The sequence below is a fragment of the Perca fluviatilis genome, chromosome 1 (assembly GCF_010015445.1).
Source record: "Perca fluviatilis chromosome 1, GENO_Pfluv_1.0, whole genome shotgun sequence".
Lineage (NCBI taxonomy): Eukaryota > Metazoa > Chordata > Actinopteri > Perciformes > Percidae > Perca > Perca fluviatilis.
This window is the reverse complement of record NC_053112.1, coordinates 36,466,362-36,485,117: the sequence shown is the minus strand read 5'-3', so window position 1 is coordinate 36,485,117 and position 18,756 is coordinate 36,466,362. Positions and strand designations below refer to the sequence as shown.

The window sequence follows — 18,756 nt, the reverse complement described above, 5'->3', positions numbered from 1 at the left end:
AAAATTGAAATTAGATTCCTAGCCCTAATAAAATGGAAAATTAAAAGCACACAATTTTCAAGTGAAGAGATAAGAAGAAGAAGTGATGATAACACACCTGTCTCCGTAACTGTCTGCTTGCAGTGTGGAAGGATGCTGGTCTCTTCAGAACTGAACTATCTGGAACGTATGAGGGGCTCAACTTGTTTCTGTCTAAACTGTCTTCAGGACTGAGCCACTGAGGGGGATGTCTGCTGTCAATGTGGGTTTGACTCAGTCTGAGTGAGGGATGTCTGTCTATACTGTGGCTGGACGTGAGTTTAGGTCTGTCTGTGTTGTGGTCTGGATTGAGCCTGTATCCATCCATACTGCGAGTAGAGCTGAGTCTGTGTCTGTTTATTCGATGGGCCGGGCTGAATCTGTATCCATCTATACTGTGAGCTGAGCTGAGTCTGTGTCTGTTTATTCCGTGAGCCGGACTAAACCTGTATCCCTCTGTGCTGTCAGCCGGACTGAGTCTGTGTGGGGAGTGTCTGTCGATGCTCTGAGAGGGGCTGAGGAAGATCTTTGGCCTCGAGCTGCGTCCCGTCCCCAGTGAAGCATGGCTGATGGCCGGCAGAGCTCCAGGAACCTGCAGCAGTGAGCCGCCTCCACTGGAGCCCAGAGATGACATGGAGCCTGCAGAAAATAATGTGGCAAAGATCATGTAGACACATGAAAAAAAATGAATCAAGTATTTCTAAAGAGGTAAATGTTACTAAAAATGTGAATTGTCTGGAGTTATTAACTGTTCCTAGTATTGTAAGTATTGTATTGTTGTGTTGTTATAGCCTGATATAGATTATTCCTCTGTGCCATACAGCTCCATTTATGCCAATCAATGAGCCACACTGTTGCACTGAGTGACTTGTTGCTTCATTACCAGGAGGAACATAAACACTGTAGTTTATTGTGAGTGCCATAGACACTAGGAAAGGTAGGAAAGATGGAAAGTATTATTTGGGGACAGATTTAAACATTGTTGGTTTTGGGTCTTTTCATGGGATGTTCTGTTTAAAAGTATAGTCCTTAACAAGATGTTTAAGAAGACAGAAGTCTATGTTTTAGAATTTAATTTTGTTTTTTATGTCATAAACTATATATTTGTGGTTGTGAATACTGTTTTATATAGTCTATATTATTATTTATCTGTAGTTTATTGTTTACTGTCTGTTTACATTTTGTAAAAATATTTAGCTAAAAGTTTATTGTTATTCATATACTGTATTTTTTTCTATACTGTATTTTTTTATACCTCTTTATTTAAAGAGTGTTTTGTAAGCTGCTAAAATCTGCTGCTGGAAATCTAATTTCCTTGCGGGAGTCATCCCAAAAGGATCAATAAAGAGAAGTCTAAGTCTAAGTTCAGGTAGAGGTCATGGTTAAGCCCTCTCTTTGTAGATCAGGGACGTCGTTAGGCCTATTTTAGGGGGGCTGAAGCTACCCCAAAATGTTCCTAAGCCCCCCTAAATAATAATAAGAACAACAATAACAATTTGATTTATCCTCATTGATATTTAGACGCAACAAATAATATATATACAGTGCCTTGCGAAAGTATTCGGCCCCCTTGAACTTTTCGACCTTTTGCCACATTTCAGGCCTCAAACATAAAGATATAAAACTGTAATTTTTTGTGAAGAATCAACAACAAGTGGGACACAATCATGAAGTGGAACAAAATTTATTGGATATTTCAAACCTTTTAAACAAATAAAAAACTGAAATATTGGGCGTGCAAAATTATTCAGCCCCCTTAAGTTAATACTTTGTAGCGCCACCTTTTGCTGCGATCACAGCTGTAAGTCGCTTGGGGTATGTCTCTATCAGTTTTGCACATCGAGAGACGACATTTTTGCCCATTCCTCCTTGCAAAACAGCCTCGAGCTCAGTGAGGTTGGATGGAGAGTGTTGTGAACAGCAGTTTTCAGTTCTTTCCACAGATTCTCGATTGGATTCAGGTCTGGACTTTGACTTGGCCATTCCAACACCTGGATATGTTTATTTGTGAACCATTCCATTGTAGATTTTGCTTTATGTTTTGATCATTGTCTTGTTGGAAGAAGAATCTCCGTCCCAGTCTCAGGTCTTTTGCAGATTCCATCAGGTTTTCTTCCAGAATGGTCCTGTATTTGGCTGCCATCCATCTTCCCATCAATTTTAACCATCTTCCCTGTCCCTGCTGAAGAAAAGCAGGCCCAAACCATGATGCTGCCACCACCATGTTTGACAGTGGGGATGGTGTGTTCAGGGTGATGAGCTGTGTTGCTTTTTACGCCAAACATAACGTTTTGCATTGTTGCCAAAAAGTTCGATTTTGGTTTCATCTGACCACAGCACCTTCTTCCACATGTTTGGTGTGTCTCCCAGGTGGCTTTTGGCAAACTTTTAAACGACACTTTTTTGGATATCTTTAAGAAATGGCTTTCTTCTTGCCACTTTTCCATAAAGGCCAGATTTGTGCAGTATACGACTGATTGTTGTCCTATGGACAGAGTCTCCCACCTCTAGCTGTAGATCTCTGCAGTTCATCCAGAGTGATCATGGGCCTCTTGGCTGCATCTCTGATCAGTCTTCTCATTGTATGAGCTGAAAGTTTAGAGGGACGGCCGGGTCTTCGTAGATTTGTAGTGGTCTGATACTCCTTCCATTTCAATATTATCGCTTGTACAGTGCTCCTTGGGATGTTTAAAGCTTGGGAAATCTTTTTGTATCCAAATCCGGCTTTAAACTTCTCCACAACAGTATCTCGGACCTGCCTGGTGTGTTCCTTGTTCTTCATGATGCTCTCTGCGTCTTTACACTGACCTCTGAGACTATCACAGAGCAGGTGCATTTATACGGAGACTTGATTACACACAGCTGGATTCTATTTATCATCATTAGTCATTTAGGTCAACATTGGATCATTCAGAGATCCTCACTGAACTTCTGGAGAGAGTTTGCTGCACTGAAAGTAAAGGGGCTGAATAATTTTGCACGCCCACTTTTTCAGTTTTTTATTTGTTAAAAAAGTTTGAAATAGCCAATGAATTTCGTTCCACTTCATAATTGGGACCCACTTGTTGTTGATTCTTCACAAAAAATTACAGTTTTATATCTTTATGTTTGAGGCCTGAAATGTGGCAAAAGGTCGAAACGTTCAAGGGGGCCGAATACTTTCGCAAGGCACTGTAGCTACAAAAAAATAGCCGAAAAGTCGGAAGTTAGACAGAAGTACAGACAGTTGTGCTATCAAGATGATGCACCACACCGTCTCGTTGCATTGGTGTGAACTGGCAGCTTTCCGAGCGTTGCAGACCGGCGCGTTGCAAGTAACTGGGGGATTCATCTCATCTCGTCGCTACTCTTTGGTCTGAACTCGCTATGCACCCTCCCCCCCCCACACACACCGATACACACGTTAATGGTGAAAGGAAGATTGATTACACGTGATACAAAGTGAAATTGCAAGTTGTTTTTAATGACCTGCTTACCTTTAGCTAAGTTTGCTTGAGGTAAAGGAAAGGGGATATTTTGGTTTGCTATGGAAAACTATAGTCTAGCTAGAGTGAGCGAGCGAAATACAAGAAATGGTTAACTTAGCAAGCTAATCACAACTCTTTATTCATTGCCAATAATATAGCCTATCTCTATAGTAGGCATATTCTAAAACAATATCAATCCCCATAGAATGTTGTTGTCACTGAAAACTAATAGTCATAGGGTCCCTGTTAATGCTATTGTACCGGTGTATCCTTCAATTCATTGAGCAGATGAGATGGATATTGGAAGATACTTCAGCAGAGAGAAAGAGAAGCAGGAGATTGGCAGAGCAGTTGATTCTGAGGGAGCCGGCGTGATTGAGGTCAGTAGTGGTCTATAGGTCTAAGGATTGTTTGGTTTTCTTCTAACAATAAGCATTTGTTGGCAGGTCTAGGTACTATGCATAGCCTAAACTAAATTGTTTCATTATATTTATTATATATGCTAGCTATAGAGAGCCGAAGTCCCGCCCTTCTACTTCCGGTCCATGGGACCTTAATTCGGAAAAAATATGAACGAGAGTCAATGGAGAGATAATAATTATTTTTTGATCCCGTTTGAATTGAGCCATGCATTACAAATATGATGTTCGTCAATTTAAAATATTATTTTTCAACCACCGAAAGGGGCGGGACTTCGGCTCTATATTCTAACCAATTTAACTTTCTGCATTCATTGCCTGTGATGAATTAAATAAATATGTAGATGTTGCCTAAATGTAGGCTAGGCTAAAATGAGCACATGCGCACAGATACACATGTGAAAATAAAATGAAAGCAATCCTACATACAGTACATACAGTATATACAGTAATTATTACTCCAAATCTTTTATTCCTTCCGCCATCAGGTTATTGTATTTAGACAGTAGCCACTTTAAATAGGATCCGTATTAATATCTTACATGATAAAGTATGCAGTGATGCCTCTTTTTACTGCTATTTGTCATATTTGTTTAACTTACCAACTTATTAGCTGTCTGGCCTCTGTTTGTCTGTTTTTGGACATTTTGGATGTTGTTTCATGTGACCAATTTGCATTTTGAAGTCATGAAATTAGCATCAGGGTTTTGTTTTATCTTAAAGGATAAGACAGAAGGAACAGAAATGGAAGAAGAGGATATGTCTGTCACTTTTGACTTGTTAACATATTGGTTTCTTGACTGGTGGTTGACATAAGTGTAGCTCTAATACAGTAACGAAAGATGTGAGTGCAAAGATTTTGCAAACACAAGTTACAAATACCCTGGGGGCTAAGCCCCCCCTGTCTTTCAATCCTAGTGACGTCCCTGCTGTACATCACGTTCTATTGTTATTTTTTGTCAATGTGCAGAAATAAAACTCGAAACTCAGTGTTTTTTAGATTTCATGAATCTGCAGTAATCTCACTCTTTAAGGTCTATAATAACAGTGCCTCTCCACTGCGTCACATCTCCACTGCCTTCTATGCTATTTGTGGAAGCAATTACCTTTACAGCAATCAGTTAGTGGTTATAGCACAGTGAGAAGTGTTTCCTAATTTAATTGGCTATAAACAACCAAATTACCTGAGTAGCTGTAGCTGGAGTACGCCTCATGGCAAATAGGAGGATAAGGGGAACATCTGAGTGGCTGAACGTGGCTGTCGCTGGGTAGAGACAGCATGCGTCCTATGCTCAGCAGGTTGCCATGGGAACAATCCTCATCCTCAACCTGCACCTGCCACATAAGATCATCACCGCTGTCCTCGTTATTGTCACCTCAACCCCCTTCCCCTCCACACATGCACAAATAAGAAACACACTCTCTTTCTGTTACCTGGGCAGGTGTGTCCACATTTGGCACCAAGTCTCCGCCCACAGACGCGGTACTGAGGCGTCGGCTGGCCTCCTCCCTCTCCCTTATTTCTTCCCTCTCCATCCTCTCCTCCATCTCCTCCAGCTGTGCCTCCTTGTTGCTGTCCTCCAGGTGCTTCATCAGAACGGCTACAACCACGTTGACCAGCACAAACTGTGCCGTCAGGACGAAGGTGACGAAATAAACGGGAGAGATCAGGGGCAGGTAGGTGAGGCAGTGGCGTTCCTGTGGGAGACACTCTCGCAATGTGTCCTGGGTGAGAGAAGAGGATAGATAGATTATTAAGCAATGAAGAAAACTGATGATCGATAGAGGGAGTTCAGTTGATAATCAGATAAATGAGTGCATATATTATTGCACATATATTATGTTGTATTTCTTCTCTTCTCCTACAGGGGGAGATGTGGATCTGAGTGCGAACAGACCTTGAGCCCGTCACAGAAGAATAATACACTCTCCTAACCCTCTAATGTCAGCAGCTCTTAGTCTGTCATAAAAACAGTGACCTTCTCTCTGCTTAATGCAACACCTGTCTCATAACCGGAGTTTTGAGACACACACATATGCACAGACACAAACATGGACTTTCTTGTCTATTCATCTCCTCAAACACTACTCCCACACAGCAGAGGACGAGGAAGAAATAACCTTCATAATCCCATTCCAGTTGTCGCCGGTCGACACCCTGAAGAGCGTGAGGAAAGCCATGCCAAAGTTGTCAAAGGTAGCATGGCGACTAAGACCCTCACATGGGTTCTCGTCTGAACACTCTGAAAGAGGATGAAAAGAGGAAAGGAGTATTAGAGGCTGTAAGTGTGAGAGAGGAAGGCGAGGGGAGAGAAGAAAGAGAATTGTGTGTAGATCACACATTATTAACACAGAATCTAAATTGACATAATTAATGTATGTAACAAAAAAATGTATGCATGTTACGTAATCCACGGAAATCTCAGTCAGCTGAGGCACACACTCTCACGCACACATACATCTGTGCGTCTGCATTGATTTATATGCATGCACACACTCACGTGCTCGCACATACACACGCGCATGCACGTACACGCACATACACACTAACCCAGTTTTCCAAAGAGCTCAACTCCCAGAGCTGCATAGATGAAGAACAGCAACATGAAGAGCAGACCCAGATTCCCCACCTAGACAGACATATTACACGCACACACACACAGATATATACAGTGTATGATACACAGAAAAAAGACATGTACAGTACATCGAGAGAGACGCAAACATGCAAACAGATAGAAAGAAGCCATAGACCGAGACTGCTAAGCTTTATTGCATTGATGTTTACTACATCTTAAAAAAAACATATTAGGAGCCATCATGATACCTGGAGTTGAATCATACCTCAGATTTCAGTTTAAGAAACAGAGGTGCACGTTCATAGCCTGGATCCAGTCCTCATGAACCACAAACTCACCTGTTTATTCTAATTACAAAGCAATTAACAGGGACTTGGCTTGTCTTCCCCCATAGCGGGAGGTGTGGAGATGTCTGATTAGATGAAGGATAAACCGTTTGATGAAGTGCACTCGGACACCACTGCAAAGACCTGGGTTCAATCCCCGGCCTTGATCTGTCACTTCAAAGACAATTGGCATTATTCGTGAGTGGGAAGGCAGTGAAGAATAATGGGTGGATGGACATTAGATCTAAGAGTGATAATGTGAACCCCGTGTGCTGTGATTTGAAATTTGAAAGGAAAAATTTAAATTGATATAATTTAGCTGTCTTTCAGGAGCAGGATCACAAACAGTCAGTGTCTACTTGCCCTACCTGTTTTCATTTATTGTGCACCACCTTCTCTTCCCCTTCCTCCTTACTCTCTCATTTCTGGTAGGGCCCCTTGGGGGTCCACTGAGCCCAGGAGATGTGGTAGATCCTTCCTGAAGCCTTAGACCACACCAGAGTGTGCCATCCTTTATCACCATTCTCACCAATTACTTTTCACACATTTCATATTCAAACAAGTCTCAGAGTCACACTAGCGGCTGTAGGCATGTCACTAAGCTAACATGCTCACTTGCTATGTTCCCCATCTTAGTTTGGCTCGTTACAATTCATTGAGGAGGTCATGGATGTGTGTAGCATATTCCATGGCAAGCCAACCAATAGTTGTGGACAAATATCTAACCCCATGGTGGTGCTAGGGGAAAAGTCAGGGGGTCACTATAGTGATTAGGCTTCATCCTCTAAGGCTCGTGAATATCTGCACAAACTTTCATAATAATCCATCCAATAGTTGAGATATTTTAGCCTGGACCGACCAACAACATCCGGGGAGCCAAGCTGACAGTTACATGTGCATCTCAGTTAATGGATTACTCCTTGCTTGTGGATGTCTCGTTTAGACCAACAATAGCACTGCGTCAAAAAAATGCTGCATCTTGAATAAGACAGGTGCCATCGTAGGGAAAAAAAATTAAATCAGGCCTCATAAATCACTTTTGCCGCATCGCAAAGCAATGTCATCCGGAAATGCTCTACTTTGGCCAATCAGATACAGTATGTTGCATTATCCCTACCTGGTGAAATATTTAGCTAATTTTACTCTTTACCTTGCAGAAATACTAGTGTACGAGTTTTACAGTCCTGCCTCAAAGGCGTATAAATTACTGTGTGGTGTCTTTGTGATGATAAGCTTTCAGACTGGACTTTCTGGTTCATATTTATCTCTTCACAGACACCCAGCAGCAAAACGATCGCACCAAAGCAGCTGTGAAGTTATGTGCCATAAAGTTATGATTGAACTGGTGATTTATCAGCCACATTGATACATTTAAGGATCAGCCATTAGCCTTTAGCTAAACATAAGGATGTCATTATGCTTGTTTGGCGGTTATTTGGTGTCACTGAACAGTCTGTTGGTGGTATCTTAGTAAATCATGTAGTGGGGTAGTCAGTGCCAGCCCCGATGAATCGCTGAATAAAACAAGCTGTCTGCAATTCTTCAGATCTGGAAACCAGGCTCGCAGTTAAAGAGACAGCTATTTCATAGAGAGATATTTCACAGCATCAGTGCTGCCTCTTACCTGAGGCAGTGCTTGCATCACTGTGTCCAACAGAGCTCTCATTCCTGTCGCCATCTTCAACAGCTTCAACACTGAAACATTGTAATGTGTCAGCTCTCATCAGCCACATATCATCGTGTTTGTGTGTATCTTTTTGTGTTTGTGTCACTGTGTGTATGTATGTATGTATGTGTGTGTTTGTTTGTTTGTTTGTTTGTTTGTTTGTTTGTTTGTGTGTTTGTGTGTGTGTGTATGTGTGTGTACCTCTTGTTATTCTTAGGACTCGCATGATGCGTATGATGGTGGGGTTGATGGGGAGGGAAGCATTCATCTCTATTTCCTCCAGTGTTATTCCCATGATGGACAACAACACAATGGCCAGGTCCAACTGGTTCCATCTTGACACACACACACACACACACACACACACACACACACAATTTCAGTTTCTCTAAGGAGGAAGCTGTATGTTTGTGAGTATCTTTGTATTGATGTGAGAGCTTGAATACCTCTCTTTGAAAAAGCGGCGCAGGCCAAAGGCGATCAGTTTAAGAATGGCTTCAATGACAAAAACCACCGTGAAGACGTAATTGCAGTACTTCAGTATTTCCTCAAAGTACTGCGGGCCACAAAGACACACACTTAAAAAAAAAAACTGTAGCTGTACTGTACCACAGCTTCATTACTATGGTTCTAGGACAGGTGGTAGAAGGTGTTGCCATGGTTACCTGAGGCTGTTTGTAGTGCTCCATGCTCATGGTGAGGAGGTTTGTGAAGATGATGATGGTGATGAAGAGATCCAGGTAGTGGCTGGTGCAAAAGGTGTGGATGGATCGACGCAATGGGGAGTAATCAGCGTAATATGGCTTCTCCTGGGCCCCTGCGTTTCACACACACAGACACACACACACACACACACGGTCATTAAAATGCTTCTGAAAGAAAAATATGATATGGGCTATGAGGTCACTGATGAAGTGGGTGCCAAGTGGCGAACTGCTGTGTGTGTAAGTGTGCATATGTGTGTGTGTACAGACTAAAAAGTGCCACCTCAGGAATTCAACCCTATCCATCACGCACACACACACATTGCATGGCACCTCAAGGTGTCTTTGGGCAGAAACCATTGCTGTCTGCTGCCAGACAGTTAACTGACTAAGAGGAAAGCACTACTAGAGATTACACTGCAGAGAGAGAAGGACGGAGATAGACAGAAATGAGGTAGAGGGAGAGCGTGTGTGCAGTAGAAGTGTTTATTTGAACATAATATGGGCAGAAATTATGTTTTGAAATGATGTACTATTACAGTATGTATGCGGTAAAGGTTTATTGTATGTATGTGTAATGTTACAGTTATGATATATGGCCAGAAGTATGTGGACGCCCCTGTCTCATTTGGTTTATGTATTCCTGGTTTGTATAGGGGTTCCCCGTTTGGGGAAAGTGTGCTTCCAACTTTGTGACAACAGTTTGGGGAAGTGCCTTTCCTTTTTGAACATGACAATGTCCTGGTACATAAAGCAAGCCTCACTTCACTAAGACCTTACTAATCCTGGAGGTCCATAAATGAATGGTTTTCCAGGTTGGTGTGGTAGAACTAGACTGGCCTACACTGCACAGAGCCCACCAAATTTGGGATGAACTGGAACGCTAACTGCACTGCCATATCGCCCAACATCAGTTTCAGATCTCAGTAATCCTGGATGTCTACTGGATGAAGCTTCATTTCACATTCTGTTTGCACCAGGGCTCTGACACGTTTCCAATGTCCATTGAAAGCATTTGACAGGAGAGTCTTAATTTGTCAGTTCTTTAGCAGCCTTTCCAATATTGTTTTGAGCAGTTTGACGTTTTTGTGTTTTACAAGCACAATAATTTCACAGCTGATTCATGATCAATGTGGTTACAGAGAGTTTGTGGCTGGACTTTACTTTTGTGTTTTAAATACTATACACAGCTAGCCGTCTTTGGCACACCAGTTACAATGGCAAAGGATCATGAATTAATTGGACACTGTAAGTAATGCTCCTGTGTATGAATGGAAGCAAATACCTAAATCTTGTGGGAAGCCTTCCTAGAAGATTTGAGGCAGTTGTAGCAGCATATTAATGCCAATGGTTTTGGAACAACATATATAACGATTAAATGTAGGGGGAAGTGTTTAGGGGTCCACATACTGTTGGCCATACTGTATGTCTATCATTTCCTCTACTCCCTTTCCCCTCCCATTATCTTACTTCTCCTCCTCTTCTCCAACCGTTTCTGTCGTTTCTCCTCCCTCAGACGCGCCTCCTCCTCCTCCTGCTGCTGGCGACACTTGTGAAAGTTTTCCACAACCACGCCCACAAACATGTTGAGCACAAAGAAGCTGACGATGAGGAGGAACGAGATGAAAAACAGCAGCATCCAAGGGTTGTTGTTTCTTATTGGCTGCAGAGAGACAGAGAGAGAAAATGGAAGAAGGGAGGAGGTGGACAGGTAGCATGGGGACAAAAAGCAAAAGAGAGAAGGACCAAAGAGTGACGAAAAAGGGGGAGGAGTGGTGGAGAGGAAGAAGAGGAGACAGCATAAACAAGAAGACAATGTAAATCCTGAGTCAGCACTGAAACTGCTAGCACTGTCAACTCACATCTATTCATCCATCTGCCTTTTTTCTTTCCTTACACCTCTATTTCCCCTTTTTGCTTGAAACAAACAAGATGAAATGGTTCCTCAGACTGACACAAAACAAACCAAAACACAGTGATGTACAATATACACTGGCTGAATGGTTCCTATGTCGTCCTGATATCATTTATTTTACTTCCCACAACCTGTCTCTTCGTATGTCATAATGTGCGTGCGTGCGTGCGTGTGTGTTCACCTGCTGGTCCACTGCGACAGCATCCAGGCCGTCATACATGATGCTGACCCAGCCGTCTTTACATGACAGCACAAACAGGGACATCAGGGCCTGAAAGAGTGAGACAAATATAAATCAGTGGCATGCTGTCACTCCGTTTGTAAGACCAGGTGTCAGTGTGTGTACATGTGTGTGACAAACCTGTCCCAGGTTGTCAAAGTTGTATTTCCGTCGAACCCAGCGGTATCCTGCCTCCAGACACTGGGTTTTATTGGTGATGTTACTCACATCGAGCCCGTCACAGTGGTAGAACTTCCCTTTAAACAGCTGCATTCACAAACAGATGTGTGCACACAGATACACATACAAGAACACTGTAACCTCCAGGTAATGTAAACAAAGCTTTACAGAGTGAGATAAGGTTGATGTATTACTGAACAGTAAATTACACAGCGAGCGCCTACAGTCCTACTGTACTGTATGGTGCAGCTAAGATATCAAAGTACCATCTGGTCATTACACACTCCAGCATGGAGTGTTCTCATCACGAGATAATTTAGTGGAAGTGTGTGTTTGAGCGATATATGCCTATGTTAATATCAGCTTCAGCATTCATCAAGCATAATTTCCTGTGCAAGCATTCATTTGAATATTTGCAGGAATATTTGCAAAAATGCAAAAAACTTAAAGAAGTAGAGCTTACACAAGGCCCTTAGATTGAATGGCTTTTAGTATCAAAATACCATTGAAAAGAATATTTTAAAAACCTTTTTGGCTTGTGACCCCATAAAATGAAGCGATGTGGATATGAGTTACAAGCAGTTCAACCAAAGTACATTTTTCCCTCTGCTTGTTTCCTTTGAAGGATCTTTGAAGGATTTCAAAGCTAAAGAGATTAAACTTTGCAGTATTTCACAAGAAACAAAAAGCAATTACTAGTCAAAGGTAGTAATAAAATTAAATATTTTTTTCTTTCTCACACCTTAAGTTTTTTGGGGCCCCATGGAGGGTCCCGGGCCCAGCCCACAGATTGGGAACCACTGTTTTTACAACATGATCATCTTATCAATCCATCCTTTTATATCCTGTACAACTGGGTACGTTTTTATTTATAAAATGTAATTTATCAGTTTGTTTTGAATATTAAAAAAACTGATAAAACTGTCTAAAATGAATAAATAACTAAATGAATTAATTAATGAAATTAATAACATAGAAATCCAGGTGAAAATCTAATTTAAAAAAAACACTATTTCAGCAGAATCCCTCTGTAGTTGAACTATTGTGTTTTTAATTACTTCCAGGGACTCTGGTGCATAATCAGCAGCTCATTTGCATTTCCTCCCAATTTCCCTCTCCACTTTTTATTACCTGGAGCATTTTCTGAGATGTGCCTCATTAATTTTAAACCACGGTGATCAGTGTGTTCTTGCAGCAGAAAAGACAATAAGCTTTGGATGTTTGGGCACATAAAACCAGGTAAAAAGGTATTTTTCAGTGCAAAAGAAAAAAATATATAATAAGGGTTAACTTCAACCAAGAGGGGATGAATAGGGAATATACAGTATAAATGTTTACCTGGACTCCCAGAATTCCAAACACGATAAAAAAAGCACAGCAGATGAGGACAATATTCCCAATGGGTCTGAGAGATGTGATCAGAGTCTCCACCACCAGTTTCAGACCAGGAGCCCGACTTATCACCCTATGTCACACACACACACACACACACAAACACACACACACATGATACATGAGTACACCAGATGTAATTATTGGAGTTAACAAAAAGAGAAAGTACAGTACTCCTACCTGAGTGGTCGCAGTGTGCGAAGCAGACGAAGCACACGGAGGATGCCTAAGATTCGATTACCACCTGTTGATGCGATGGAGACCAGGATGTCCACCATTGACACAAACACCAGCAATCCGTCTAAGATATTCCAGCTGCTTTGCAGGTACACTCCGTTTCCAAAGTACAGGCCCATAGCTACCACCTTAACACATACACGCACACAGATCCAGAATAATTACTGAAATAATAAAATAATATGAAGTGTAAAATGAGACTGAAAGCAATTCTGATCCCCACTCAGGAAGAAAATTGTCGTTTTAATAAGTAAGATGAGAAAATGACTTTGGAGTGAAGTGCTCCTCTTGTTGTGGTTACCTTGATCATCATTTCACCCACGAAGATCACAGTGAAGATGTAATTGGACACACTGAGGAACACCCGCTCCTGTCACACACACACACACACACACACACACATACATACATGTGTGAGTGTGCAGACACATACACAGTAAACCATATTCATCAATTTAAGAGTTTTGCACTGCAACGTGTTACATAATGAGCCCGGGAAAAAAATCCATTACGATTGTACTAGGAACATAATAAAAACATACTGAGAACAGAGTGAGAACAGAAAACAATGACTCCCAAATTGCTGTTACATCAGCAACAAGCATATGAACTACTCTGTAATCGACATAATTGATGGAGGCAGACGGCTTTGGCAAAGGGTATCTGTATGACAGTATGTGTGTGTGTTGTACTTCTATCTTTATGGGGACTGATACTAGTTTTAAGTAAGACTGGTTCTCACTTTTTTACAGGCCTGTTTGAGGTTTAGACTGCATGTTAGTGTTCAGGTTAGAATCTGATTTAGCTTAAGGCCAGGTAAGTTTATTTGTATTGCACCTTTCAGACACAGTGCTTTACATTAGAAATACAAAAACAACATTTACAGTTTTTTACAATCACTTTGGCACTAATTTCAGAACCGTGACGTCATTTTTTCAAAACTCTAGACACAAAACTCACAACCAATGATCAAAATACACATTTTTCCAAAACTCTAACACTTTCAATTACAATTAATTGAATTAGTTTCAATTACATAAACCTAAGATCATGTGTTCATTTAACAAAGATAACCTGTTCAATATGACACAACTTAACATCAAATTTCATTACAATCATCTAACTATCAATTGATACAACTGCCCAAAAGGATAAGTAACTGTTGCATTACTCTTAATGCATAGTTGTATCGAAAAAGACAAACAATATTCCATGTTTAGATCATGAAAGTTTCAAGATAACGAGATTCATTGTCACCAGTTAGCGTGGAGCATGAACCAATTAGACTACATTATCTATGGATGTAATATTTCATCATCATTCTTTACTGTAATGTACTACTGTTTATCAGACACTGTTTCTACTGTATGGTCCCATGTACCACCTTTGAGACTATTTACATTATTGACAGTACTGCACTGTATGCATGCAGGCCCTTTGAATTGCTTGTCCAATTCTGCCAACTCATTACTGATGATTGAGATATATACTTTATATATACAGTGCCTTGCGAAAGTATTCGGCCCCCTTGAACTTTTCGACCTTTTGCCACATTTCAGGCCTCAAACATAAAGATATAAAACTGTAATTTTTTGTGAAGAATCAACAACAAGTGGGACACAATCATGAAGTGGAACGAAATTTATTGGATATTTCAAACCTTTTAAACAAATAAAAACTGAAATATTGGCGTGCAAAATTATTCAGCCCCCTTAAGTTAATACTTTGTTGCGCCCACCTTTTGCTGCGATTACAGCTGTAAGTCGCTTGGGGGTATGTCTCTATCAGTTTTGCGCACATCAAGAGACTGACATTTTGCCCATTCCTCCTTGCAAAACAGCTCGAGCTCCGTGAGGTTGGATGGAGAGCGTTTGTGAACAGCAGTTTTCAGTTCTTTCCACAGATTCTCGATTGGATTCAGGTCTGGACTTTGACTTGGCCATTCTAACACCTGGATATGTTTATTTGTGAACCATTCCATTGTAGATTTTGCTTTATGTTTTGGATCATTGTCTTGTTGGAAGACAAATCTCCGTCCCAGTCTCAGGTCTTTTGCAGACTCCATCAGGTTTTCTTCCAGAATGGTCCTGTATTTGGCTCCATCCATCTTCCCATCAATTTTAACCATCTTCCCTGTCCCTGCTGAAGAAAAGCAGGCCCAAACCATGATGCTGCCACCACCATGTTTGACAGTGGGGATGGTGTGTTCAGGGTGATGAGCTGTGTTGCTTTTACGCCAAACATAACGTTTTGCATTGTTGCCAAAAAGTTTGATTTTGGTTTCATCTGACCACAGCACCTTCTTCCACATGTTTGGTGTGTCTCCCAGGTGGCTTTTGGCAAACTTTAAACGACACTTTTTATGGATATCTTTAAGAAATGGCTTTCTTCTTGCCACTCTTCCATAAAGGCCAGATTTGTGCAGTATACGACTGATTGTTGTCCTATGGACAGAGTCTCCCACCTCAGCTGTAGATCTCTGCAGTTCATCCAGAGTGATCATGGGCCTCTTGGCTGCATCTCTGATCAGTCTTCTCATCGTATGAGCTGAAAGTTTAGAGGGACGGCCGGGTCTTCGTAGATTTGTAGTGGTCTGATACTCCTTCCATTTCTCAATATATCGCTTGCACAGTGCTCCTTGGGATGTTTAAAGCTTGGGAAATCTTTTTGTACCCAAATCCGGCTTTAAACTTCTCCACAACAGTATCTCGGACCTGCCTGGTGTGTTCCTTGTTCTTCATGATGCTCTCTGCGCTTTACACGGACCTCTGAGACTATCACAGAGCAGGTGCATTTATACGGAGACTTGATTACACACAGCTGGATTCTATTTATCATCATTAGTCATTTAGGTCAACATTGGATCATTCAGAGATCCTCACTGAACTTCTGGAGAGAGTTTGCTGCACTGAAAGTAAAGGGGCTGAATAATTTTGCAGCGACGCACTTTTTCAGTTTTTTATTTGTTAAAAAAGTTTGAAATAGCCAATGAATTTCGTTCCACTTCATAATTGGGACGCACTTGTTGTTGATTCTTCACAAAAAATTACAGTTTTATATCTTTATGTTTGAGGCCTGAAATGTGGCAAAAGGTCGAAACGTTCAAGGGGGCCGAATACTTTCGCAAGGCACTGTATATACTGTATATATACATATACATATACACTCGTACCATATTGTTCGCCATGCCCGAAGGTTTTTTCCAAGATGTTTGGCTAATTGCAATGAGGATGAGAACCTGTTGCCAAATCCACAAGACAGAGTTGATGAAGATGTAGATGTATAGTAATCACTTGCTTTTTACAGTACAAGCAAATTGAGGAACACTGCATTTGATGTTTTACAATAGTGTCTTTTCTTTTCTGTTTTGTAGCTAAGTATTTTGCTTTGATTCAAATAAACCTATGTTGTGACTGTACTGTATTGTTTTTCATCAATACATTTCAGGTTTTGTTCAATGATTCCACTGTGCCTGTAGTATTCTCTCTACTACTGCAGTACTTTTACAGGGATGTATTTACATCTAGTACCATAATGAAACATGTATCACCTATTTTGTACTACAATATTTAATGATTGTACTAACGATGACACAGTGAAACTATGGGTAGCTTGTGTGTGGGTGATCTAAAGTAACGTTTCAATGGTATTTCACAATCAATTAGTTTTTTGAACCAATGATTGTGCGAGATTTATTTAAAGGTATGAATGCACAATGCAATGATTTGAACATTGGACAGCCTGTGTTACAAGTGATGACCGTTTTCAGTTTTGTGTCTAGAGTTTTGAAAATTACGTCAAGGTTCTGAAATTACTAGCAAAGTGATTGTAAAAAACTGTAAAAAGATGGATGCAATAAGAAGGAAATAATATTGATAAAATACAAGGAGTGTGTGTGTGTGTGTGTGTGTGTGTGTGTGTGTGTGTGTGTGTGTGTGTGTGTGTGTGTGTGTGTGTGTGTGTGTGTGTGTGTGTGTGCTACCATGCTGTTGGGCTGTATGTCAGGTCTCTCCAGTGCAATGGTGATACAATTAAGGAAGATGAAGAGGAGGATGACATGATCAAACAGCTTGTGACCTATGACCTTCTGACACCACAACCTGAGCCTGAAAAGAGAAACAGAGAAATGTTCACACATCACTGCATTTGACAACAACAAGGTGTTTGTTTTCACCCGGCCAGCTTTAATTAATAAAAGTGAACATAGTATTACAAAGCCTTGGCTGTAACCTTCACACGTCAACTTACTCAAAGGGTATCTGTACGAGCGTGTGTGTATGTGTGTGTGTGTGTGTGTGTGTGTGCGTATTTACCGGTTGTGTGGAGCGAACAGATAGAGAGACCACTCTTCATGCTCCAGGCACCACTGAGGCTCATACGGCTTCAGAATCTTCTTCAGCTTCTTACATAAACTCTGGAAGGAACACACACACACACACACACACACACACTTGCATGATATTAAATGAAAATGACTTTTTTTGGCGGTGTAAGTTTCTTTTATCATTAATCATGTTGTATAAAAATTTCAACACAGCACAAGTTTTTCAAACATGTTCCCAATATTTCCTCCACCCTGCTCGTAATTGAAATTCAGCTAATTAAATGTGTACCAAGGTTGGAATTTATGCTTTCGCAAGATAATTAGCGTCACCTTTTGAACTGTTTAACAAGTTCTTTTATTACTGGAAATAACAGAAGTAGGACACCATGAAAATGCCTTTTCCTCATGCCTATATCATGAACCACTTAAACAGACTAAGATCTATATTTAAATGAATAACACAAATGCAGAGAGCTGCACCTCCTCAATCTCTTCCTCCTCCTGATCGCCGTGGCAGTGTGTGGTTAGCGGGGCATCGTCAGACAGGTGAAAGGTGGTGCCGTTGCAGTCAGGCGAGTGGAGCATGGGCACCTGCAGGTACTCAGGCTGATCCAGAGACTGCTCCCTGCTGCTGAAGTTGGAGCTTGTGTGTGTGTCAGACAGCAGGGACTCCATCTCCCCCGACTGGCTCTTCCTGTGGAGGCTCGGGGCTCGGCCGATGCTGGTCCAGCTGGAGCGGCGGCTCTCCGGCCCGCTGTCCCACGGAGCCTGTGAAGGCAACTTCGAACAACAGGAACAACTACTTGGATTTCTGACTGATTTAAGTACAAATAAGATTTCATTCTTAACAGATTAAAGGTACCCTGTGGAATTTTTGGAAGCAAACAACATCCTGCACATGAGGACAAACACAATGGGCTTTCTGATTAATTGAAATACGATCTTGATTCAAGCCTCTGTGATCTAATTTTGTGCCGTGTTTGTATTAGCGGAGAGATTTGTTGCATCAAAACAAACTCTCCTAATTTGTGTGAAAGCTGGATCAATGACAAGGGAGCGTTACTCCACGTGGCAAACTATGCACATAAATAGGGGGACGAGGACATTACATGTGTGAGAGACAGAGGAGTAAAATGCGATGAATGATAAAAGCTTTTTAGAGAACAAAAAACACTGTGCTTGTACCTGGGGGAGGGAGGTGCAGTGCTGTGTGAATTCAAAGAAGGAGATGACAGTCAAAAGCACCTACGTTACTTTGCAAGCAAACCTAAATTAGTACAACCACCTGAAATGTAACAAAAAGGGCCCG

The 18,756-nt window shown here is 41.2% G+C and overlaps 1 protein-coding gene across 2 annotated transcripts in view; it reads right to left on the bottom strand.

The window, feature by feature from the left end:
* The window catches only part of LOC120561828 (voltage-dependent T-type calcium channel subunit alpha-1H-like), a 55,929-nt gene that overhangs the window by 3,004 nt on the left and 34,169 nt on the right, over positions 1-18,756 (bottom strand). For both annotated transcript variants that reach the window (XM_039805149.1, XM_039805229.1), the window contains 18 exons: positions 17,928-18,227; positions 17,437-17,537; positions 17,106-17,229; positions 13,425-13,493; positions 13,067-13,251; positions 12,833-12,959; positions 11,456-11,581; positions 11,276-11,365; positions 10,650-10,842; positions 9,141-9,292; positions 8,922-9,031; positions 8,677-8,810; positions 8,434-8,504; positions 6,456-6,534; positions 6,026-6,147; positions 5,339-5,629; positions 5,089-5,239; positions 98-657 (listed from right to left, as the gene is read on the bottom strand). In XM_039805149.1, the coding sequence (XP_039661083.1) occupies positions 98-657; positions 5,089-5,239; positions 5,339-5,629; positions 6,026-6,147; positions 6,456-6,534; positions 8,434-8,504; positions 8,677-8,810; positions 8,922-9,031; positions 9,141-9,292; positions 10,650-10,842; positions 11,276-11,365; positions 11,456-11,581; positions 12,833-12,959; positions 13,067-13,251; positions 13,425-13,493; positions 17,106-17,229; positions 17,437-17,537; positions 17,928-18,227 (2,985 nt within the window). The remainder of the gene's footprint in view (positions 1-97; positions 658-5,088; positions 5,240-5,338; positions 5,630-6,025; positions 6,148-6,455; positions 6,535-8,433; positions 8,505-8,676; positions 8,811-8,921; positions 9,032-9,140; positions 9,293-10,649; positions 10,843-11,275; positions 11,366-11,455; positions 11,582-12,832; positions 12,960-13,066; positions 13,252-13,424; positions 13,494-17,105; positions 17,230-17,436; positions 17,538-17,927; positions 18,228-18,756) is intronic.